The sequence below is a fragment of the Nannobrachium achirus genome, assembly GCF_963921795.1.
Source record: "Nannobrachium achirus genome assembly, chromosome: 18".
NCBI lineage: Eukaryota > Metazoa > Chordata > Actinopteri > Myctophiformes > Myctophidae > Nannobrachium > Nannobrachium achirus.
The window spans coordinates 51,317,755-51,344,183 of record NC_137825.1 but is presented as its reverse complement, the minus strand read 5'-3'; the positions used below and the strand labels follow the sequence as shown (position 1 = coordinate 51,344,183).

The window sequence follows — 26,429 nt, the reverse complement described above, 5'->3', positions numbered from 1 at the left end:
TTGGGGTTTTTATAATTATTGAGCTCGCATATAAAATCATAACTGGCGGCTGCTACTCGTAACTGGAAACAGCAAACTTAGCCTAACCTTACCTCCCTCTGACCTTTCTATTTGTATATACCATTTATTTTTGCATCGTGTTTTTATGACTGTTTTTTTTCCCCTTCTTGTTTTCTCAGCCTAGTACTGTGTTTTATCTGTCTGTCATTCAATGTTACGAGTTAAAAAAGGATCTAAATTTAAATAAGTCTAGGCTTATTTGAGCTTATCCTTTTAGTTGACATGAACCTGTACCATTTTCTATGCAAATAATAATAATGAATACATTCTTCAATCAATCAATCATAGCATAATACATTGGACAAATTGGAACACAGGTTATTTTCCTTTGTTGAAAATAATAAACATGAGGTTTCCATCCAACAGCGACGATATGCTATACAGTAAAGCTTTGCAATTTTTATATACCGTATACAGTGATCTGAAATAAAGACATTGCACTTTATTCTCTCCAACTTTATTTATCAATATACACTTATGGTGTAGTATATAGAGCTTTAGTGTTTTATTCACAACAATATTTAAGACATTTAAGCCTTTATCATTATATAACTCTGCAGCAGACAAACAATATCTGAATATAATGTTCAGTAGTTGTTAAGAGTAGCATCCGAAGCCTTATAAATGTGTCTTTAAATCTATTTGATTTACAATTTACAAAATATAAAAATAAAAACAAATCGTACAACATAAAACATCACCTTTCAACAATGGCCTTCTGGTTTCCGATCGCTCACGTGAGTCACGTCACAGTGCTTTACACCAGTGGTTCTCAACCTTTTCTGGCCGTGACCCCCAAAATAATCATATTTTAACTGGGGACCCCCCTCACCCTATAAGCACTAAGAGTTGAGGCAGTACATTTTGTATAACACGGTTCTATTGTGAAAATAGCTGATCTACATGCTCACAACGCCTCGCAACGCGAGGCGTTGTGAGCATGTAGATCGGCTATTTTCACAATGTCTGCCTCTAATATTTGACTATTTGGCCAATGTTTAATTTGTCGTTTTAGAGGTATTAAAAAGTCCTTACAATGTCACTTTAGAAATGTGCAGATACCCTCTATAAACTTAAACTTTGTGTCGGTTCGTTTACTGTTGAGTGAGAAAACAATGTTGCACATTAAGTTAATCATCTGGGGACCCCCCAAAATATTTTGGGGACCCCCCTGGGGGTCCCGACCCACAGGTTGAGAACCACTGCTTTACACAAACGATACTGGAATTATGTTTAGAACACAACGCTGTAAGAACAAACTGGAACCAAAGCACTCAAAGCAGCAACGGGCTGAACAGAAACGGAAGGCAAAATATAACAAGTAGGTAAGGCTTCTTTGAGGATTCGTGGTTGTGGGGGGGGGGGGTGTCACTTCATCCCATTTATACTGATGGAGTGGATAGTGCTGGAAGCTGAGGGGAGAAGACACCTTTATTAGGGCTGTCACAATTATTACATAATCGTCTAATCGTGATTATTTGACATTATCGCAATTATTTTGTCATAATCGTCATAATCGTGAATGTTGAAAATTGTCAGAAATAGTGGAAATAGCAGATCTACAGGCTCACAACGCGTCGCATCGCGACGCGTTGTGAGCTTGTAGATCGGCTATTTCCACTATCAATGTTATTTTTTAAGTAGTAAGTTGTCAAATATGTCAGGAATGTATTTGTATATTTAGGTTATGTATCATATCTTCCATAATGCAACTTCAAGGCCTAAAAGCCAAACAGAAATGTAATTATCAACGACAAATACACAATTAAATCGTTAATCGCCAATTATTTGAGTGACAATTAATCGTCATGTAAAATGTCATATCGTGACAGCCCTAACCTTTACACAGAAACAAGACACCTGACCTCTATAATGTGTAGGTCAGGGGTCTTCAACGTTTTCAGGCCAAGGACCCCTTAGCTGAGAGAGAGATGAAGCAGGGACCCCCACTACGCATTGTATAAAATGGTGTTGCAGATGTTCATAGATTTCTTAAGACAGCTTAGACTTGTTTGACAGAACTATCGTCAGTGTAGGTTGTTGGTATGATGTGTATTTTAAACATTCCCTCTACAAAAAAAAGAAAACTGCTATTCTTGGCTAATGTTCAAAGCACAGAATAGGGATACTAGGGTTCAAGTGGTTAGTGTGGAAAAAAATAAAGTTCCTTTCAAACAAAGATTTGGACCCCCCTGTAATAACTCTGAGGACCCCCTAGGGGTCCCAGAACCCCTGTTGAAGACCCCTGGTTTAGATGGATTATGATATTAATCAGGAGGTTATTGAATACCTTAACACTCATATCTTTGGTCTTAGAGCAGCTCATCGTCGAGTACGTCATCAACACTTCCTGAGATTGAGGCAACTTCTGGAGGTATGAGGAGAAATAGTTTAGTTATAAATGACAGTTACCATACTGTACACATGAGAAACGCAGCAATCAAAAGCATACATGGTGATAAATATCATTGAGACGATACAATGTCTCCACGATATGGCTTTTCAGAGATATCGTTTATAAAAGTTTCACCTGCTGGAACTGTGGCATTATCCCCATCGTTTCAATTTGTCTGTGTCATCAGCCAAATTGATGCTTTGTTATAGGACTAGCAAATTGATCGAATCCAATCCAATTCAATTAACCACTTAAAGCATATAGTTGTTCGGGGTCCCCCAGGAGTCTATATGTGGCACCTCACATGTTTTCCCTCTCTAGCCTATATCAAATCTTTTCGCAGGAAAATAGCCGCTCTACAAGCTCACAATGCATTTCAAGCTTGTAGATCTGCTATTTTCAGCACACACAATGCATTTCAAGCTTGTAGATCTGCTATTTTCAGCACACAACCAAGTGTAAAACCAGTTATTATGATGCCATCAAGGCCTGCCAAAATACATTTCAGTTGACTAAATCAACTGTAGATTTAGTCGCCTAAAATTAGACTTTTCAGGTGACTAAATTATGACTAAAACTAAACAACATTTTATTCAAAAGACTATGACTAAAACTAAATCAAAATGTGCTGTCAAAAACAACACTGAAATGGGACAGATCCATGTTGACGTCATGACTTTGGAGATACTGTGTACCGCTTTATACATCCTCTAACACAGCATGACCACACTGATCTACAAAACTACGGTCTCCTTCTACAACCTCTTCCCTGCCTTCATCTCCCGCGGCTGCTGGGACATGTTAACTCATTTGCTGCCATTTTAACATTGCACTGTATGGCTTTACTGCCATTTTGTATAATGAATATTTTTTTTTATATTTAGATTTTTCCTAAATTCTGTGTTTGCACGACCATGTCATACATTACTGGAAATGGAAGAGGACAAGCTGTAGTTTCACGAAAAAAATATAATCTTGCATTTACGATGTACCATTCTATAGTTATAGCCATTTCAAAAACCTTGTTTTTTGATTTTCCGAGCTTGAAAATCAAATGAAAAGGAGTTATTTAAGTTTTTGTGAATGTTCTCTTTTCAAGGAAATAACTCACTTGATATCTGTCTTTATGGCTTCAGGCACTTATCAGATGAGTGTACTAGTGTAATAAGTGTAATTGTGTATAACTGGAATTGTGTAATAGTGCTGTAATAGGCCACATCTTGCCCTTAGGGCGTCTTACTTCACACAAAGAGAAATACGCTTTTTATATTGGACTGGCCCACGATGGTCTGCAGTACCTCCTCACACACACATGCACACACACGCACACGCACACGCACACACACACACACACACACACACACACACACACACACTCACACTAACTATACTGTAGGCTATACACATACATGTACATAATAGCAGATCTATATATATATATATATATAAATATATATTGCTAAGCAGGTGGGAATGGTACCCCCTCCAACTGTATTATGTTACCCATTTTCAAATGTTTTTATTTTATTTGTGACACTTGCTTTGGCGAGTACAAACCACTTGCGTTTTCTCATGTCAATAAAGCTCCACCGAATTGAATCTGTTGGGATCCGTTAGTGTGCAGTTGCAGTGGCGTCAGTTCAGAAAAAGGTAAGGTATGGCAACATGACATGTTGCCATACCTTAGCAACAGGCACAATGAAAAGTACATTTTATTATTTCCCCCTGTAGCCAAGGCATGGCAGCTGCATACCCCTGCCATACCCAATTGACGCCCCTGTACAGTTGCCATATGTAGTTGCTGATCAGGTCCGTTTCTATACCGGATGCGGAAACGTTTATGTATGTGATTGTGTAAATAACCGGATATTAGAACGGATCACAAGCATAGAGTTATTGATCACATCAAGAAGAACGCATTACAACATTACAATGCTGTGTGCGATACACATGCTGCAGCTGATCACACTCAGGGGGAGATGCAGGAGCGCCACGATGGATCGATATTCACTTTCTTTTCAGTCTGCACGTTGCGTGCAGGGAACGGGACACCGACACGGGAAGCACAGAAACTTTGGATGAAAACAAAGCAACTTACTTTCAATGAATCGTCGCGATTGCTTACTCCACTGTTCCCGGTGGGATCCATCTGTTAGCGTGCAGACACGGAGAAGACAAGGCTAACGCTCGACGAGGATGTCTTATAAGTTTTACCGACGCGAATAGAGATGTTGTTTGTGGTCAAATCAGCCTCCGGACACGACATGGTTGCTTGACCAGGAGTCCAGGACACGGGGGGACATATACTCTGCCGCGAGCAGTGCCTTGTGATCGGGATGTAGTCGAGGGGACCCCCGCTGACGTGAGGTGAGGTGCAGATGTGTTATCTATTTGTTGTGATGGTTTATTTTGGTTCAGGCAGTCATGAGGCAGAGATGCTTCCAACTCTCTCTAGTTGGCTGCAAATCTGGACAATAGTGTGGTGTGTGGGGTTATGAAGCTGTGGGTTGTGGAGGCTCATAGCAGATTATGGCTTTTGAAGTGAAAATGTCACGGGATTTTGTTTGATTTATGAAGAACGGTCTCATCGAGCTGAACTGTTTAGTTGTTGCTATAGGCTTGGCTGGCTAGCCTCCGCTTGGGGGGCTTCCTACATGGTGCCATTCAGATTGACTTCTGGCAACACTTCCATTGTAGGGCAAGGGCATTGGTGTTGGAATGGGGGTGTGTGTGAATGGATGCATGTTGGAGTGAGGGAAAAAAAAAAAAAAAAAAAGAGCCTGGAAAAAAAAAAAGACGCATTCTGTGTGCTGGAGGCTGCAGCGGTTGCCAGCACTGTTCCTTCTCTGTTGATTTTATTGAGATTTATACATTTATTACACTCTTGTTTTCAAACACACTCACTTTGATGTGTGATATTTTGGTTTCCTTATAAGATAGAAGGCTAAAACTTTTTGAGGAGCTGTGGGAGAGTCTAATTTAGCATTACATCATTTAAAAGCACATTGGCGGGATTCACGGGCGTGGCAGGGACGTACAGCGGGATTTTTACGGGATTCACGGCCATCGCAGCAAATGAGTTAAGCAGCTGCTGGCGACTCTGTCACGGCACGTCATCAATCATCAACACCAAAAATAAAACAGCGTCAGAAGTTTGTGGGGTTTCGTTGGGAGACGGATCAACTTCTCCATTAACCAGTTTGTGTTAAAACCCACCTGACAGACTGATGCAGGACAGACTCAGCTCTGACGTTGCTCCCATCACATCATCCTAAGGAAGAACAGGAGATGAGGATTAAGATCTGAGGTGGATTCTACAAATGTAGTCGTTTATTTTGTTGTTACTCATGTCAAGAACCCCCAAAATTGTGTGTTTGGCCGCGGAACCCTGGTCTAATAATAAAAGCGACCCTAACAGGGCATCATCTGGGAATATCCGTCTCTCAGTCCTTGTCCCCTTTTATGGGCATAAAAGGGATTATGTGTGGTTGCCCTAACAGGGCATCATCTGGGAATCAGTTTGATTTGAAAGTTTGATCTTTGATGAGGTGATGTCACGTGATGTCACAATGTCAATGAAATTGAGGTGTTACAGAAGGACATACAAGATGTGCCGGTTTTCACAATAATAATAATGGTTAAAGTGGTTCCAATCTAAAATGACAATGAGAGGCTTTACCCTTAACTCATACCCTGCCAAAAAAGACGTTTTCTATAATAAAAATGTCTTTTTAACTATGGACCTCCCTGCCAGACGTCTTCTGGACGTCTTTTTTTTTTGAAAAAAAAAAAATTGGACCTCCAACAGTGTACTAGCCATGATCGCGATCGCGAAATTGCATGTTTAACCCCCATACCAACCCCATCTTTCAAACATGGCAGCCATGTTTGTTTACATTTGAAGAAAACATAAGGGCTGCCTTCTCCTGAATGCCTGAACGGATTTCCAAGCGGATTTTTTTGTTTGAAAGCTGTGAAAAGCATGCACATGCATAGTGCATGATCTGTGCACGAATGTGTGCACCAGCGTGCACACTATTTTTTTAACCCTTTGTTGGTGAACCGGCAATATAAGAGGTCCCACTTTAAATATGGCACTGAAGAAGTTAATGGTTTGAGAGGCGTTAGAGGAGTGACAATTATAGTGTTCTTCGTTTGGAGAAGAAACGCTGTAATAAAAGTCAGACAACGACGTGCTGTGTAACCGTTTACTGGAGGATTATGAAGAGAGCGAGTGAGGGGGTTACAGGGTTTTTATAAGCCATTCCGGTGGCAGGTGCATGCGATACCACAATCAAACAGTATCAACCAATGATAGATATGCACTCATTAAACACATTAATTAAATGTTCAACAACATTACAACAATGTTTTCAGCAGGCGGAAGAGTCTGTCATAACAGGAATTTCAGGCTGTTATCCTTACCCATTTTCACAGCCTGTGATACATGAGAGGAAGAATGCGAGCTAGGGCATTCACCAAATATTCGAATATTCCAATATCAAAGTCACTATTCGACGTTGTTCACCAAAGTCGAATATTCACTTTTTTTTTAAATTGTTTTCTCTTTAAAAACAAATATAGTTTATAAAGCTTGGCTAGATAGGAAGTCATAAGAATGAGCTGTCAATGCCCCTGGTGGATGAATTTGTTAATGCTCTATACCAGGGGTTCTCAAACCTTTTTAGGCCGTGACCCCCAATATAAACATATTTGAACTGGGGACCCCCACCCTGACAAGCACTTGGAATTGTAGGTATTACATTTAATGTGACTCGGTTCCGCAGATAAATATTGTGAAAATAGCAGATCTACATGCTCACAACGCCTCGCAACGCGAGGCGTTGTGAGCATGTAGATCGGCTATTTTCACAATGTTCGCCTCTTGCTGACTTAATATTTGACAGTTTGGGCAGTCCTGTCGAATATTCGACTATTCAAATACTTAGAGGTTGAATAATTAGAATACTAAAAATCACTATTCGTGAATGCCCTAATGCGAGCCAACGTTCAGTCCACTCACCAGCATTCTCTGAAGACAGCCAAGGTTGTCCCCATCGACGGTCCCCATGTCCTGGGACCTCACAGCGTGGCCAAGCTGCACGAGCTCCTCACCCAAGTCCACAGCCTGGAGAACACACAGACAGAGGACAGAACGCCAAAATACTATGAAGAGCAACGATATAGACTGTTTCCCAAACATTGGGTCGCGACCCATTTGTGGGTCGCAGACAGATTTTTATGAGTCCCTTTGTTTTTTTGTTTCTTACATTTTGTTTATTGACTATTATTTCAAAATATGTTCATAGAACATTCCCCAAAAAAGCTATTTTTTACATGTTTTTAAAAACTGGAACTAAATATTTTGAGATGCGGGTCCGTGGCCAAATACCAATCATTTTGGGGGTCCTTGACATGAAAAAGCTTGAGAACCACTGACATAGTAGTCTCTCAAGAACAGACTAACTGAGCTCCATTTAAGTGAAAAGGACCTTTTCTTTGACGATGGCTCGCCAGATTGCTGACCTAGATTATTTTATTAAATGTATTTACTTTTCATACTGCATATTCATTTATTGTATTATTTTGTGTTGTTATGTTATCTGTTATTTTTATTTTAGGATTATTTTGTATTATCCTGTTAACTTAGGTGAGATTACTTTATAAACCCAAGTGGGTTTTTTAAATCTCACCTGCACAACCCAAGTCAATATAATTTGTCTCAATGTTTTTGTTCTTTTAAAATGTGCAAATAAATAAACAAACAAAAAAAAAAAAAAAAAAAAAAAAGAAACTTGGTTTTTCAAAAAATCATAGGATTCAAAAGACACTTATAGAATCTGGTCAAAATTCTAATTTTCAAAAATAGCAGATCTACAAGCTCACTGCGAGCTTGTATATCTGCTATTTTTCAATAGTTAAAGCATAAAATAATGATACACAATAATGTGTACCCGTTCTAAATGGCTAAACAGATAGTGGTCTCCCAGAGTTGTAACATAACACAGGTATATCAACAGACCTTGCCCTCGTTGTTGTCATAGAGCTTGACACTGGGCCAGGAAGAGACCTCGGAATGAGAGTAGCTGCACAGTTTGGCCAGCAGGGGTCTCCATTCGGCACAATATGCCAGCCGGTCAAAGTCATCCAGGGCTTCCTCAGTCCACACCTCTCCTGGGGAGATAAATGATACAAGCTTGTGCTCAAAATTATTCAACCCCCCCTCTGCAAATCTGGGTTATTGGCTAAATTCACAAACTGACAACTGAATGAAATAAATACACCATACAAGAACAATGTAAATAGCTCAACAAAAGTAACTTTGGTGTGTGTTTTTTTCCAAATTCAATGCCAAATGCCTCTTTCAATGCCACTTTCACTTTCAATTATTCAACTCTTAATTACACCTGAAAACATCTGTAATCAACTGCAATCGACTAATCAAGGGCTTAAATAGTTGCGTCAGATGTGCAACCTGTCCTGACTAGAAGTTTGTTGACTTGTTGACTTTGATTAGAGCAGTTAGAAACATGGCTAAATCTAAGGAATGGTCAGAAAAGTTCAGAGGAGAGATTATTGCTTTGTACAAAAAAGGAAAAGGATATTATAAAACAATTGCAAAGACACTGAATGTTTCAAAAAGTACAGTTTTGAGCATAATTCACAAGTTCTACTGTAAGTCAAAGGAACAGTGGCACTAATGAACAATTCTTTCAGAGGGGGTTGAATAATTTCGACGAGCACAACTGTAGTTTGAATATCTAGATTGATAAACAGCAAAATAACTGTGTGTGTGTGTGTGTGTGTGTGTGTGTGTGTGTGTGTGTGTGTGTGTGTGTGTGTGTGTGTGTGTGTGTGTGTGTGTGGGTTACCTGTTGGGTTCACCCCTGCTAAGCTGCACTCGATGGCCTGGAACGGTAAACTGAGGAAGTCGCTCCTGAAACGTGAACGCAGAACAATTGTGTCATTTCTGTACTTAGTCATTACATCAGTGTTGATTTCCTCGACTAAAACTATGACGAGAAATGTCTGTCGACTGCGTTTTTTTCACTGACGAAAACTAAATAAAAACGTAATAAAAACTAAGCAGTGATGACTAAAACTAAGACTAAATATATTGACAATTTTTTCAACAAAATAAAAACTAGACTAAAACATTAAAAAGACTAAAAGGGAGGGACTAGTGGAGAAGAGTCATTTTATGTTTGGTTGCTCTCAGGTCGCGCTGCGACGCCTTGTGAGCTTGTAGATCTGCTATTTTCAGCACTCAAACAAGTGTAAAATCAGTCATTATGATGCCATCAAGGCCTGCCAAAATACATTTCAGTTGACTAAAGCAACTGTAGATTTAGTCGCCTAAGATCTTATGATATTTAGTAGACTAAAATTAGACTAAATTATGACTAAAACTAAATGGCATTTTATTCAAACGACTATGACTTAAACTAAATCAAAATTGGCTGTCAAAAACAACACTGCATTACATGGCCTCTGCATCTCCTATACATTGATTATAACCCACCCCACGTCTTTACCTCATACTGCGGAGGCAGTCTCTGGGTAGTTCCCCGTTGTCTCCAAAATCCACATAGTACAGATCCACCAAGCCTGAGGGCAGGACCCCCAGCACCCTGGCTCGGTTCCATTTGCCTTCTCTACGATATGGGGCGGCCACAATGTCCCCCACCACAATGGTCTCAACCTTTTGCTCCTGGAGGACATAAAACCGTGGTTGTTTAGACACTCAAGATAATCCTTATTCTTAAGATTATCCACAACTTTCCAACATCCCATTGTGCATTGCGCAGAAGGCGAGCGGCATTTCCGGCGTCGCAGCCGAGTGTGATCTACAAGCTCACAACGGTTGCATCTGCGACGCGACGTGAGCTTGCATGTCTGCTGTTAACCGGAAGTGTCCCGCAGATAATGCTACAGTAAAGTCTTGCGGGAAGAGGTGGATAAGGATAATGGAACTTGGTTCCTGGAGTAGTAAATCTCAACCTTACAAGCATCTAATTGCATGAAATTCATTAACAATTCTGTGTGTGTGTGTGTGTGTGTGTGTTAGGGATGGGACGATAATCGTTATTATCGTTCATCGTGATAAGAAACACTCATGATAATCGTATTGTGGAGATTTAAATTTATCGTGAAATTGTCCTCAGTCATGCACTGGGATCAATTCAACTTTTATTTGCTGATCTGCATATCCGGTCCCATTTAAACCCTTTATAATTGATAAAACAGACCTGGAAATAACATACTTGATACAGTCCTTTTTTCCCACACCCTCTACCAAATCTCTTTGCCAAAAAATAGCTGATTTAACGTAGATCGACTATTTTTTTGGCATATGTTCCGCCCCAGGAGGATGGATGTTGAGGATATTTGGATTATCACGATAATATCGAAAATTACGATTTATTTAGGTCACAATAATCGTGATATGACATTTTCATATCGTCCCATCGCTCGCGCGTGTGTGTGTGTGTGTATACACTACATTGTTTCCCTCAACAGAATGCCCAGGCTGCAAGATTTGGCCTTACAGTCAGGTTATCGTTGCTGTAAAAGCGGTTCATCTCCTCGGTCAACTTGTCCAGCTGAAGGGAGCGCACCCCGAGGATCTGGATCCAGAAGTGGCTTGGGTTTTCCGAGGCGGACACAAAGACCTCCAGGTGCTCATCGGGCTGGAAGCTCAGGTCCGGGCTGGGAACTTAACACAATAAGAGTCAAAACGTGACCTTACAGTAGAAGAATCCCTGACAACCGGTATGCACTCAGCATTTATTTATGTAGAACAGGGGTCTTCAACAGGGGTTCCGGGACCCCTAGGGGGACCTCAGAGTTACTACAGGGGGTCCTCCAAATCTTTGTGTGATGGGGAAAAACCAAGTTCCAGATCTAAAGCTCACAACGCCTATGCGTTATCTGCTAAAAACACCAGGGGCCTAACTAGGTGTTTTTAATTATTCTGAATCCATGGCAAGCATTTGTTTTGCACTAAAAATATTCCTTGGGCTAAATGTGGACCCCAAGAAACTGTGAAAAGTGATGACTCATCACTAAACCATCGTATTGTGGGGTCCATTTTTAGCCAAAGGAATGTTTTTCATGCAAAACAATGCATTCATAATAATTGAAAAACCTAGTTAGACCCCTCAAATCCCACTGAAGGCAGATTCTTTTGGGAGAAATTCTTTCCTTTATACTATAAGTGAATGAGACCCAAAGTTACCCTAGCTGTCAAAGATTCTCCTAGGGATTTTGAATTTCAAACTCTGTTAGATATGTTACTAGACACCTTTACCTTTCCTCACAACACATTTGAGTGGAAATTGTTTGGTAAGGAATTTATTCCCAGGTTTTATTAATATCCGCTGACTAAGTGTGTGAGAAGCCAAAATGTCCAAACTTTTGTACAGTAATAACAAGTCATTAATCAGGAGGAAATAAGCCTGTGCTTACTTTCAAACTTGGACACGTCAGACAGCGAGTCTGGTGACACGCTATCGGACTCCTCTGCGTTTATCTCCAGATTTGGGACCCGGAGCTCCTTTGCCTCGTCGTCACGCGTCACGTCAAATTCTGCATCGGCGCCTTTGGCCTCGAGGTGCTCCTGTTCCTCGGCTTTGACGGCGTAGGGACCGTTGTTGTTCAGCGCCAGCGGCTTCACCTCCTCCACCGGTGGCATCTGTACCTGGAGGTAGTTGTGGGCGATATGGAAAACATACAATATCACGATATTCTTCCAAGCTGTATCACGATACACAATCTTACCACTGTTATTTTTCATGTTGGTTTTTGTGGTTATTTTTCCAAGTTACTTGACAACAACCACTTACTGTACAAGGTAAAAACAAAACTAAAAGAAAAAAAGGAGTAACAGTTCATTTAGACCAGTGGTCCTCAAAGTGGGGTCCAGGGACTCTCTGGGTTCCTTTTGGGAGGTCTAAATTGACCCTTACAAGTATATAACTCTGACAGTATACAAATGAAACCAAATGGACCCGTAAGGGTCCATTTGGTTTCATTTGTATACTGTCAGAGTTAAGGGGGAGACCTTGACATTTTTAAAGTTTGAGAACTACTGATTTAGACCAAAATGTAGGTTTAAATGCATTCCGCAATGAATCCCTGTATTAACAATTCATCAGGATTTTGTATAAGGCTCCCTCATTGTATCACAATTTATACCATATCCCTGAAAAGGCATATGTGGAGACTTCTCAAATATCACCATATCGCCCACCCCTACCTGTACCTCGAGGTCCCGGGGTCCCCGCTTGTGGCGGAGGGCAGAGGCTTGGGAGATCATCTTTCTCATCGTCAGGTCCTCCCTGACTTTCTCTAGGATCATCTCCTGAAAATAGTTAACATGAATCAATTAACCCATTTAGTGACAAGCGTGTCACCAGACTTTTAACCACATTACTTCATACTTAAGCTATTCATAAACAGTAGATCTACAAGCTCATACATTAGATCTACAGGCTCTACTGTGCTATGAGCTTGTAGATCTGCCATTCTTGAAAAAACCATGAAGGTCGTTGGAAATCTTTGAATAAGTATATGTTTAAATTGAACTTTTGTAACTCAAATCTTCAAATCTGGGGGTCCCTGGAAAAAAACATATTTTGAGATGGGGGTCCACGGCCAAATAAATATAAATATATATACTGTATAATATAGTACATACAAATCCGTTCAGGCATTCATGAGATTGCAGCCAGCAGCCATCATGTTTTCTTCACATGTAAACAAACATGGCTGCCGTGAAAAGATGAAAGATGGGGTTGGTTTGGGGGGTCAAACATGTATTTTCGCTATCGCGATCATGCCAGGTAGATAGTAGGAAGTAAAAAAGAAGAAAACATCTAAAAAGAAAACATCTAATGTAATGCAATTTTGGCCCCAACTCGGGCCCATAGCAACGTGAATAACTCGGGAAACTTGGGATAGAGCAGTCAATGACTTAACTCTCAAATACCTGGAACGCCCCTAAGTCGCGTTCGATTTTAACCACTTTAACCATTATTTTATGCTTTAACTTTAGAAAAATAGCAGATATACAAGCTCACAGCGCGGCACCGAGTGCCGCACATCGTGAAAATGAGTGCAAGTCTTTGAATATATTTGACCCGATCTTTGACCCGACTTCCAAATCCTTCTTCTAAATCATGCTGTTCTCAAACTTTTTCAGGTCAAGGACCCCCAAAATTACATGTATTTGGCCACGGACCCCCATCTCAAAATATGTCGTTCCAGGGACCACCCAGAAGCAAATATTAAAGTTACAAATGTTAGCTTTTAAGTAGATATATTCAAAGACTTGCAAAAAGAAAAATCATGATTTTTCAAAAATAGCAGATCTACAAGCTCGCAGCGCGGCACTCGGTGCCGCGCTGTGAGCTTGTATATCTGCTATTTTTCAGTAGTTAAAGCAGTCAATAATCCTAGGCCTAAATGGGTTAATGGGTTCATTCATTTTCAAATGAACAGCAATACAAATTGCACAGACCCAGCAGAAATAATCCAAGAGGCCCAGTATTGGTAGTACAGCTTCACTTATCGCAGCGGTCGGGTCTCTCTCACCTTGGCCTGTTTGACTTCCTGGCGCGTTCCGGTGATGGTGACGTTGCCTGTGGCCTCCAGGCTCCGTCCCGAGTCCTTGGGACAAATGACTTTGGCCCCGGTGGTCCTTGAGATCAGCTTAACAGACTCGCCCCCACGGCCTGAAACAAGACAACGTATGGCCACGTGGCACCAAGGCAGACCTGAATTTAGTTGAAAGCTAGGGATGGGACGATATAGGGCTGTCACGATATGACATTTTACATGACGATTAATTGTCACTCAAATAATTGGCGATTAACGATTTAATTGTGTTTTTGTCGTTGATAATTACATTTCTGTTTGGCTTGTAGGCTTTGAAGTTGTACATGGTAGATATGACACATAACCTAAATATACAAAGAAATGACTGACATAATAGCCGATCTACTTGTAGATCTGCTATTTCCACTACTTCGGACATTTTTCAACATTCACGATTATGACGATTATGACAAAATAATTGCGATAATGTCAAATAATCACGATTAGACGATTATGTAATAATTGTGACAGCCCTAGGACGATATGACAATTTCATATCACGATTATTGTGACAAAAGAAATTGCGATTTATGATGTTATCTTCCTAATCAAAATCCAATACCCTAGGGCGGAACATTTAAAAAAAAATAGCGGATTATAACACTAAACAATAATCACTTGTCGTCCCATCCCTAATAGTAAATGCCATCACAGGCATGAGTTTGTTGTTGGTAGCGGGCGTTATAATGTTGGAACAAGTGAACTGAATCACATCTTTAAGAATCTTATATCATATCATATTACGCTACGTAAATATGCAAATCTTTCTCCCTAAAATACAGTATGTCACAGAGGAATATCCGTTTTCATCAGAACTAACTAAAAACTTTTAAGGGCTTTGCAGATTTGCAGGTGCAATTTAACCACTTGAACCGCAGAATCTCTATTACTAGACCTTACCCGTTCGAAGATATGTGCTCCAAAATATGTCAAACGCACCCGGTGAAAGTGTGTGAGAGAGAGAGAGAGAGAGAGAGAGAGAGAGAAACATTCCTAACTGTGAGAGAAAGGGGTGTGTGTGTGGGGCTACAGATCCCATGGCCTGGACGAACGGACCGTAACCCTGGCAACAGACAGCAGAGTTCAACAGAAGTGGTTAAGAAAACGCTAATTTAAACTGCTTTAATTTGGGAGAAATGAAATTCGGGCTCCGTCAGTGTTGGTATAATGCTAATGGCCAATACCATGTGAACTTTGGGATCAGTTGCTGAAGCGAGTGAATAGATAAACGTAGATAAGCGTGAGCGTTAGAGCGTGAGCGTTAGAGCGTTAGAGCGTGAGTTTGCTCCTTTATTAGTAGGATGGGGAGAAGTTTCAGCTATTTTTGGTGAAGAAGGTAGGGCTAGATCACATATGTCAAACTCAAGGCCCGGGGGCCAAATCAGGCCCATGAATTAATTATCTTTGGCCCCCGGGATGTGATATTTAATTACGATTAGAATTGGCCCGCTGGTATATTGCACATGCACCGCCTGGGATTCGAACCAAGGTCTCCCGCATGAAAGTCCAACATCTTAACCATCAGAGCAAAGGGATATCCGTATGGACTGGGGAAGATATTAGACTTTTGAGGCCATCAGGCCGAGTCACTCTGCTACACACACACCACCATAATATTACAAGTCCCACAATGCACTGTTAATGCATCGGCGAGTATCAAGGGCCCGTGAGCGCAAGTCCACGTTTAAATAAACAATGAACCATTCCGGCCCTCAACTTGAACAATTTTTTACAGTTTGGCCCACTGTGTATTTGAGTTTGACATCCCTGGGCTAGATGGATAAGAACTCATCAAGTACAGTGCAAATCAGGTCTGATTTCTAAGCATAGAGGGTCTAAGTGGTTAAACTGAAGTGATATTGATGAATTCCAAATGTGGACCCCCGGACAGACCCCTGGACAGGCCCCCGGACAGACCCCTGGACAGACCCCTGGACAGGCCCCCGGACAGACCCCTGGACAGTGGACAGGCATCACGGCAGTCCAGGTACCCACTTTGGGAAACCCTGGTCTAGATATCTTAGTTCACTCAACCAAAAAACACGGTCATCTCGATTAAGTTACCTATGATCCGCCCAAAGGCAGTTTGAGGCACCACTAAGGTCTCAGTCGTTGGCTCACAATCTATGGCCAAGTTCTCCAACACACAGCTGGCCAGCAGCACCTGTTCCGGGGACCCTTGAAGCACTAGGGACACAGCAGCCTGGGATCCCGGCTCGCCCAGCTCAGAAAGCACCTTTACATGAGCTCCAGATTTCTGTCTCACCTAAAATGTGTGAGTGAAAGAGGAGAAAACAGAGTTAGCGACAGTAGTGCCACTGCGCGTAACAGAGCTCACAAGTCACCAATACTGCCTCCAGCAAAGCTTACTCCCGGTTTCAAACCATGGTGGTTTGAAAACACTGTAGGCAACGGCTACGGCAACCAGACGGATTAGCAGGTTTATTCTCACAGTCAATTCAAAGCGAGAGGAACAGTAGTTGGCAATATTCTGTCAAGTACTGGTTCAAGAAGGGCAGCTTACTGTAATACTTTTTTTCTTTTACGCGAAAATCATATATTTGTCAAAACAGGTCTATGTTAAGTGCGTGGGTAGCGCCCACCATTACGGGGGTTGTGGGTTCGAAAATGGAGCTGCTCAGTGGCAGTATAGTGACTCAGCATGTTTTTAAATGTTTTTATTTCTCCAAAAATTATGTTTTAGCAAATTCAACATAAAAAAGGCGGAACCAGGGCGGGACAAGGCAGATAGAGCCTGCTGGTTGGTCAGTCAGGGACCAACCAGAAGGCCAACAAAGGGTGATTTGGCCTATGCTCGGGGGAGGGAAGCTGGGCAGGGCTGGGCGACATTGCATGTAATCCTACGGGCTGGGGTGGCACCTGTCAGTGGGGCCTTCTTCCTACTCCTCTTGATAGAGTCTACACTGCATCCTCCTGGTGGAGGCTCCTCACTAGCAGTCAGTCAGTCAGTCAGTCAGTCAGTCAGTCAGTCAGTCAGTCAGTAGGATACGACTGCAGTGACAACACAGAAGTGTGTGTGTGGGGAGGAATACATTGGCATAACTAAATTGGGGAGAAAAAGGGGCTAAAAATAATTGGCCACTATTGGTCTATGGTGCCCCTGGAATTAATGTATGGGCATGGGAAAATGTTCAAAATAATGGAAGGGGGCTTTAAAGTGAAGTGTAAGATCCAAAGACAGGACCGCAGAGGAACCTTTCAAATGTCTGTTAAACTCACTTCCAAGAATTGTTTAGCATTTCCACTCACCGTATCCATAAATGTGGCTTGGCATTTGCAAATATTTCTGTAAACTTCAATGGGAATCGTCATCTTGGACTCCTCAGCATTCACCATTCGAGCTGTCAATGACAAAACAAATGCAGTAGCTGCATTTAATCCTTTGGCATAATAATAATAACATCGATCTAATGACTAAGGACGTCAAATAACCCTTTACATTTTAACCACTCACCTTTGTTTTATACTTCGACTATTCAATAACACCAAATATACAAGCTCATAGCATGGCACTCAGTGTCATACATACAATTTTGGGGGTCTTTCGACGGTTTGCGCACCACTGTTCATAGACACATACGTTTTTCAAAAACCTCAGAAGGATTTAGAAGACATGGTCTATAAAATGATGTTATACTTTAGCTATTTTTAAAAGATGTGAAAATGTAATTTGTAATAGAAATTTTGCTTCTGGGGGTCCCTGGAACTAAATATTTTGAGATGAGATCCGTGGACAAATACATATCATTTTGGGGGTCCTTGACATGAAAAAGTTTGAGAACCACTGAAATAGAAACACACGTTTTTTTGTTTTGTTTTTTTTTTAAACCTAAGAAGGATTTAGAAGACACTTTGGGTCAAAATATTCAAAGAACATCTTTCAATATTTTTTCAAAAATAGCAGATGTACAAGCTTGCAGTGCAGCACCGTGAACTTGTAGATCTGGTATTTCTCAATAGCTAAAGCATAACATAATGGTTAAAGTAATAATGCATTCCCAGCCTTGATGGGTTAATGGGAATAAACTCACAGTTGTCGGTGCTGCCAAGTTGTCTGTAGACGATGTAGCCCACGGTGGCCCCGACGGAGAGCCCCGCGGCCAGGGCCACCATCTTGCCTGAGCTCATGGCGGTGCTCTCCTTCACTGCATCCATGACCCGCTGTGGAAGACTCCACCTGAGGGGAGAGATGTGGGGGTAACCTTCCACTTGTAATGTTTGTCCAATGACCACCATAAAAACATCAACGTCATTCAGTATGTGTTGTGAGTAGGGCTGCCTGCAACCAACGTTGCAATTATTTGATTAATCTCTAAATGATGTTAATTTAAGCAAACAATTATGGTAAATGCTAATTACACCTTTTCTGAAACCATACAGACATCCGAAAATTGATTAATATCAGCAGTCAAGACCATGCCTGTAGTGATATGGGAGCATTCACATTATGGTAACATTGTCCACAACAACACACATTGCAATACAAACGTGATTGAGATGACTATTCAATTACTAAAACCTGTGGGCATATTCAGCAACTTCAAATTTAGTCTGTGTTAAAGAGGCGGTGCCATAGTTTTGTACTTTTTCTGGTTTTCATGTGTCTATAGGAGGTTGACAGTACTTCATTAGACCCCCTGGTGTGGTTGTTATGAGCAATTATGTATTGCCTTTCTATTTGGGTTTTAGCTGGAGGCTGCCACCTTGTGGGGTTAAATGTGCCGGTCCAAAAACACAGACACTTATTACATCACAGAATCAACCCCTCCCCTAATTACCATTCACCCAACATACGTGGGTGTGGCTAACTTCAGCTGGGTCACCACCCACCATGACAACCACGCATACCAATGAACTGGTGGGTGTGGCCACATAAAAACATCATCTTAACTCTTTCTGTACACTTTTTTGGAAAAAATCTTCCTCCTAGTATAATCATAATACCTGATAATCATGTTTTAGAGGGGGGGAAATCATGGCACCCGCACTTTAAAAGCAGGTCTTTTCGTTGCACTCAGACTGCATCAGTCTCTAGAGCTTATTAATTTGTTGCTGGCTTTTTTTCATCCAAAAAGTATTCATCATACAGATCAAACATTTAAGTTAGCCAGTCAAATATAATTTAATTTACTCAAGTACCTCCGTCAGTACTTCTTCAATTGGCAAAATGTCAGTCACCAACATACAAGGGCAGAAGCACACACTACACACACAAAACAACTGGACATTTAGTGCTATGGTGCCTTTAAAGGCGACAAGCCAAAATTAGGCGACCTCAAGCCTGAGTCAGACTGCAGGAGACAACAACCCCAAAGCTGCAGCACACACATTAAATACCAGAGTTGGGAAACCTCCAGTCAGTCCATTAAAAGCACAGGATGCATACAGCCCCAATTCTTTACAGGGCTTTTTATCATTATACTGCTCTAACTATAACTCAGGGTATGACAAGACAATGAGCTGGAGGTAGGGGTGGGCGATATGGAAAAATACAATATTATGATATTTTCCCAAGCGGTATCACGATACACAAACTTATCACAATTCTTTTTCATGTTGTTTTTTTTATGGTTAGTACAACCATCTACAAGGTAACTAAAAGAAAAAGGAGTAACAGACCATTTAGACCAGTGGTCCTCAAAGTGGGGTCCAGGGAGACTCTGGGTTCCTTTTGGGAGGTCTAAATTGACCCTTACAAGTATGTAACTCTGACAGTTTACAAATGAAACCAAATGGACCCTTGCGGGTCCATTTGGTTTCATTTGTTTACTGTCAGAGTTAAAGGGGAAGACCACCCATTTTAAATATTGAAATATGTCATTAATATACCTTAGAGTTGTGTGGAAATAGAAAAAAAGTTCCCCCCCTTCTGTGTTGCCTAGAACTGGAGGATTGATTTTGGGGTTGTAAAGTACAATGTGTGATGTCATCAAGTTGTAATTTACAATACAAACACCAACATCAATCCTCCAGTTCTAGGCAACACAGAAGGGGGGGACTTTTTTTCTATTTCCACACAACTCCTCTAAGGTATATTAATGACATAGTTCAATATTGAAAATGGGTGGTCTTACCCTTTAAGGGGAGACTTGACATTGTTAAGTTTGAGAACTACTGATTTAGACCAAAAATGCGGGTTTAAATGAATTCTGCAATGAATCTCTGTATTAACAATTCAACAGGATTTTTTTTATAAGGCTCCCTCATTGTATCACATTATATACGATAGCTCTGAAAAGGCATATCGTGGAGACATTGTATCGTCTCAGCGATAATCGTCACCATATCGCCCACCCCCAGCTGGAGGTTATCCAACACTTAAGTGAACATTTGCCCGCTCAGAACCAGGGACCGAGCGGGACACAACACCACCAGCATGCAGAGGCGTGTCTCACTGGGAGAAGAGGGCTCTGGGGCTGCGCTGCAGGAACATGTGGGACTTGGACACTCCCACGTCCATCTTGGAAGACCTGGGACAAAATTACCCAGATCTTATTGGATCGAGGTTCTAACTGTTTCAGTAAAAAAATAATAGCAAATGTTGGCAGCATTCAAACGAGATGCAGCTTGAGATCAGGGTGCCATGGCATTGGTCCGACATTTCATTGTTCCTACATCCCATTAGTCCCAATCTGGTGAAAATACCAAGCCTAAACCTAAACCTAAACTCAGTAAAACTATGCCTAAACCTAACCCAAACCTCAGTAAAACTATGCCTAAACTTAACCCTAAAACCTAACCCTAACCAAATTAGGACTAATGAGATGTAGGACTATTGGGATGTAGGACTTATGGGCAGTCCCCGGGATCAGTACCATTTTCGGGTTTCTGATCCGGTCGGGAGCGGAAACAGCCTACGTCATGTTGTAGTCAAAGGACTACACTTTGGCCGGAAAGATCAAACCGGAAACAGTTTTAACACAAATGGGCATAGTTTAGTTTTAGGGCCTAGTAAAAAACCCCTTGGTGTGGCGTAGTTTTGCTTATTTTTAGTTTTGCTTAATGTATTAGTCTGACTCGTATCTACTGGCAAGACTACACTTCAGGAACATTTAAATGGGGATAACAAAACAAAGCGACACCGCTTCTTCTGCTTGTTTCCAGTTTAGGCCACGCCTAGACCAGATCAGACGGCCTGTTTGCAGAACAATCTGTATCCTGTTCTACTTTTATGATTCTATCACAAGCCGGAACAACTACTGTTCAAACTGAGACACCCTTTTTGAGCTGGAGGCTTGTAGAGCACCAGCAAGCAGACAGGTTTGTTTTACTGTCTGTTTAAGTACAGAGCAATGGTTATCAAACGTGGGGTCTCGGGTGGAGGGGGTTCCAGGGGCCCCCAGCAAAATGTGTTTATCTAGCATTAACAGCTGGTAGATCTGCAATTTCCAAAGGATCTTGAAAATGTAAGAAAAGGGTGTAATGAAAAAGGTTTGAGGACCACTGAGGACTTAAGTGGTTAAAGAGATATTTTACATTAAAAAGTGCTTAGAATGTGAAACCATACCTTGCCTAAATGGGCAACATTGGGTTAAGTTAACAATTTGTTGATATGGATGAGTTGCACTTGCATTGTGTACAGGGGCATAGTTCCGCCGATTTAAAATGACTCCAATACAGAACTAAAACTTCCTATGGTTGGCCGCTAGTTGCGCTGTTTTCCCCCCCGGCCGATCGCAAAAAGAATTGTTCTCCATTGGACCCCATTCATTTTCTAACCTTAATTAACATTTTCATAAATACTTTATGGTTCCTATCACTAGTTAAAAATTGCCTTTCAATCACCATCATATGCATTTTGTGAAAATACGGTCCCATTTATGTTAAAATTGATGATAAAGTTGCGGGGGACGTGGCCAACTAAGCTGATACCAGCCGGCTGTGTTGTTCTCCGTGTGCTGTATTTCGGGAGGCTCCGACCACATTCTCCCAAGTATCCTTGCGGTTGCACGTGACCGTTGGCAGCCAATAGCATCCTCTGGTGCCTTTACAATCTATGATGGCGACACCCATGCCAAGGACCCAAAATGTGTAATTTGCGCTGCATAGAAACCAATGGCTTCGCTTTGTCCATATATATTTTTACAGTCTATGATTGTGTACTGCATTTTGTCTATGGTCACACAATAATTGAAATTCAATAATAATAATTAAAAAAAGGTTACATCGCCCTCTTTTGGTTGACACTTTATTTCTACTGCACTGCTGATTTGTTCTCTTTGGAACCATTCTGTCAGGGGAAAGGGTCAGTGGAACACGCCATGAATAGTTACAAGGAGATGCCAGAAAACAAAAGGTAAGGGTGGACGAGTTGAGGAAAGTGGGATTTGAGGACACCATTTTTTATATATTTTTGGTAGTAGTAGAGAACATTACAGGCAGATAGAAAGCCCTTTAAAAATAACACAGGATTGGGAGTATGATTTATTTCAAAGGTGCAGTAAGTGATATCCATATATCAAAATAAGTGTTAAATAGCTCTCTGTATAGTTTTTGTCTCTGTGTCTTTGATAAAATCAATTTTAAGGTCAGGATACCAATTTTTATCCAATCACTTTTAGGATACAGATAAATTAATTATGGATAAACTAGTGAAATTGGAGGTGATGACAAGTCACACAACTAAGAGACTTGAATTGAAGCTGATAAACAGGTACTCTCTCCTGATTGGCTATAATTGGCAACCCACTTGAAAATGTACTGGAATTTCGGATTACTAAACTAAAGAGGTAAGAGACCACTGTTACTGAACAAACACTCTATAGCAGGGGCCTTCAACGTTCTCAGGCCAAGGACCCCTCAGTTGAGAGAGAGATGAAGCAGGGACCCCCACAACCTTATCATAGATTCCATATAGTTTAATCGTTTGACAGCATAATAATCAGTGTATTTTAGGATTCATGTCAATTTGTTTTTTTCAGATGTTAACCACTTGAACCATCAATACTTAAATAACTTGAGCTTTCACTCTGCTCTTCTTTCCCCTTGCCGATAATAGCCGATCTACAAGCTCACAAGAGAGCTTGTAGATCTGCTATTTTTGGCTTCTCAGAATAGCCAAAAATAAGTTCTCAGAATATGGACGCTGACACATGGTTTAAGTGGTTAATATGAAAAAGGAGATTACTATGAAAAAGGGAGAAAAAAAAAGTTTCAAGTTTCACAAAGATTTGGAGGACCCCCTGTAGTAGCTCTGAGGACCCCCTAGGTCCTGTTGAAGACCCCTGCTCTATAGCAACATTATTGGGATTATTATTACTGACACTCAAGTAACAGTAACACACACTCTCTATAGCAATGATAGATACGTGTGTGTTGTAAATTGTAGTCCCCTATAATGCTCAGGTTCATACATTAGATGGCGGTATGACTTGAGTCAAGAATACTGGGTCCAGGTGCAGACTCCGCTCCACTCCACAAGCCTGGCAGGAAGCCCTGCTGCAGACTAAAGTAGCAAGAGTAAAAATATAGGACCCAACCTGCCTGCTGTTTAGACTGAGGCAGCTGCCCTTGCTGGTAGAACAGAATATACCACATCTGATCCTTGACATAGGCTCTATGGCAAGCCATATTATTGTCAAGAAATGAGTTCCTTCTTCACACTGACACTTATGAAGGCTCCCTTCCATTTAGCATCTCACAGTGGTTCTCAAACCTTTTCATTTCAAGGACCCCCATAACGCTGAGAGTGTACACATGGAACCTAATGGACCCGTTACACACATTGGAAACCCTCTCAAGGAACCAAGAGGTCCCTGGACCCCCACTTTGAGACCCAATGGCTTGGCAGTGTGTTTCCAGTGAGCCAACATGCAGAATAGCAGTACCCCTTGAAATTAAAATGTTTGAGAACCACTGTTTTTACACTAAATGGAACAGAGCCTTCATCAGTAACATGGGCAACATGCAAAGGAAGTAAGGAAAAGGACCCAATTTATTGCCATAGAGCCAGAGATGCCATTCGGTGCACCACAAACATTTCGCATCTCCCTCGAGTCAGAATAATGTTGTTCCTCCAGCCCAAGCTCAACATATTTGACAGGGATAGGCCTACAAGAAACCAGAGCGTGGGCGGTACATTTATTTAGACGTTTAATACAATCATAGGTTATTGGTGTAAACGATTTGAGGGGGATTCTTCTTAATTGCCAATTTGCCAGAAGAGCAATGGCTTCTGGCATATCTTGCCTGGGATTGCAGCCTGCATGTGGGTGCAAAATGTAAATAAACCCCTTCGTTATGTTACTGGATGAGTGCTAGCTGTGAATAGGATTATGTCATTTGGTTTGTGTCAATGTGTCATTCATTTTGTGGGTGTCCCCGCAGTCTCCGAACGACCACAAACTATTCTGTGCTGTGCTAACATGTCCAGCTAACAGCTACAGTGCATGATGCTTGGTTTAGAGATGCACAGAAAATGATCCGACCCCAGGAGGTACCACCACGATCAAGGTCAATGAAACACGGACGTTGATTGTATATTTAACGACGCCAAGGATAAATATATCTTTTAAAATACTTACATGTAGACTTTTCCTCTCCTGCGACCGCTGTCAGTGTCTTCCACAGAACAGAACGCCCCCCTTTGCAAATCACGCACCAAGGGTATGCTTCGTTCACAACACCGGCTGCGATTGGCTAGAGACTGGACCCTTCCTCATCTCTGGCCAATCAGACTGGTTTCCCAAACGATGGGTGGGGACCCATTTGTGGGTCACGGACCAATTTGTATGGGTCATGACTCAAGTACAAATCCCATTCTTTTCCCACATTAACTATTGTGAGCTTGTAGATAAGTAAAGACATTTTAGAAAAATCTATATACGGCATTTCAATTCAATTTTTATATATATTTAAAAAAAAAAGATGTGTATGCATTTTAAAAACGAACAAATCTAAGAAATTCCATAAATATAATAAATAATTAAGAAGTAGTGAAAAAAGCGAATCTGCGATCTGCTGTTTTCACTAGTTGGGGTCCTGGGCAAATGTCTAATCTCTCTTGACACGCAGAGCTTACCACCACAGCACAACATAGATACATCAGTCATATAAATAAAAAATACATTTATTAACATGACGTAATCAATGATATACACAAACAAAATTAGGCAAAAACCTGAAATAATTTTACAGACAATCTTAAAAAAATACAAAATATACCCTTAATGTATCTTGTGAACAACCAAATAGTCCATTATAACTTCTTTCCCAAATCCACTGACAGAAGGTTTCTGCTCGGAGCATATGCATGGATACGTTATCAAAAGAATGTCTGTTATCAACCACACGTCAATGGCTGATGCGAAGAACCGAGTCACATTTACATAGCAGGGTGAGGAAAAACTCTGCAGTTAGTTGGCACACACTTTAACTGAATTCAATTCACAGTGTGCAGCGAACAAACCATAACAGAACGGTAAAATAATGTATAACATTGAGCAATCCATCATTTCTTTTTGAGCGGTGGTCACACCGTCTCCATAGCGTGGCCGTGTGTGTGGGTGTGTGTGTCTGTCTGTATGTAGCCTCTGGTGTGTGGGTCTGTCTGTATGTAGCCTCTGGTGTAGCCTGAGTACCCTGGGTGACCAGAGAGGTGCTGTTGAGTCTAGCCTGCCCTGAGCATCAACTGCAATACACACACACACACACCCCCACCCCACACACACAGGCACCCCCCCCCCCACCCCCCCCCCCCCCCACGACCACCGCTCAGTTCACACGGGTGTGATTTTTCATGCAGCGTAGACTGAATGCTAGTTACGGTATGTAAAATCAACCAACATAAAACAGGGGCCAGGAGAAATGTGTCATAACATATTGTAAATGTATCTGTTAAAAATGCATCCATCTTTTTTTCCCCCTCACCAAGCTCAGCTTTAGTGCCTTGGAAACCATGATTACCAATCAGTGCTTTTACGTCACATTCTCAACCGTTTCTCCCTCAGCTAGTCCATGTACACAGATATGATTGAACGTGTGTGCTTACGAGGGCACACAATCAAAAATGGGATTAGGGTACAAGTAATAGAAGAGGTTAATGTCAGAGTCAGACCCTTGATTTTTGCCATCTTGGTTTCAGTATACATTTAACATTCGTGCAAAGAGGGTTCAGTGATATCAAATCACATGGTAGCCAAGTTCTGTGGGTGACAACGTAAACCAATTCGTATGGCAGTACTTGGTGACATCAGATGCAATCGGAGTACAGCAGAGAAGGCTAGTTTCATTGCGAAGACAATGAACGCTACAGACATTGGCCATTTATGGAACAAGCTGCAGGCTAGGAAGGATA

At 41.3% G+C, this 26,429-nt stretch overlaps 1 protein-coding gene across 3 annotated transcripts; it reads right to left on the bottom strand.

Moving 5' to 3' along the window:
- Positions 1-599: 599 nt before the first annotated feature.
- Positions 600-24,722, bottom strand: tdrkh (tudor and KH domain containing). 3 transcript variants are annotated; one of them, XR_013962976.1, is made up of 16 exons: positions 24,658-24,722; positions 18,166-18,311; positions 17,384-17,475; positions 16,178-16,379; positions 14,051-14,190; positions 12,714-12,818; positions 11,924-12,155; positions 11,005-11,171; positions 9,991-10,166; positions 9,328-9,392; positions 8,478-8,629; positions 7,479-7,583; positions 5,672-5,726; positions 2,351-2,428; positions 1,264-1,472; positions 600-815 (listed from the first exon to the last, which is right to left on the bottom strand). XR_013962976.1 is itself a non-coding variant. In XM_080747624.1 (15 exons), coding segments are annotated over exons 1-14 (1,695 nt in total). In that variant the 5' UTR covers positions 24,660-24,722; the 3' UTR covers positions 1,065-1,472; positions 2,351-2,372. The 3 variants fall into 3 exon arrangements, 1 of the variants encoding a protein (XP_080603750.1); XR_013962977.1 differs by having other exon boundaries at positions 12,720-12,818; XM_080747624.1 differs by lacking the exon at positions 600-815 and having other exon boundaries at positions 1,065-1,472.
- Between the last annotated feature and the right edge of the window lie 1,707 nt (positions 24,723-26,429).

Bases quoted from the DNA above. Each gene is read 5' to 3' on its own strand.
- tdrkh (XM_080747624.1), bottom strand. The intron at 9,393-9,990 runs GTAAAGACGTGG...TTCACGTTTCAG, and splicing joins GACTGCCTCCGCAGTATGAG to GAGCGACTTCCTCAGTTTAC. The intron at 2,429-5,671 runs GTGGGTTTTAAC...TCATACCTCCAG, and splicing joins GTCCTGCATCAGTCTGTCAG to AAGTTGCCTCAATCTCAGGA.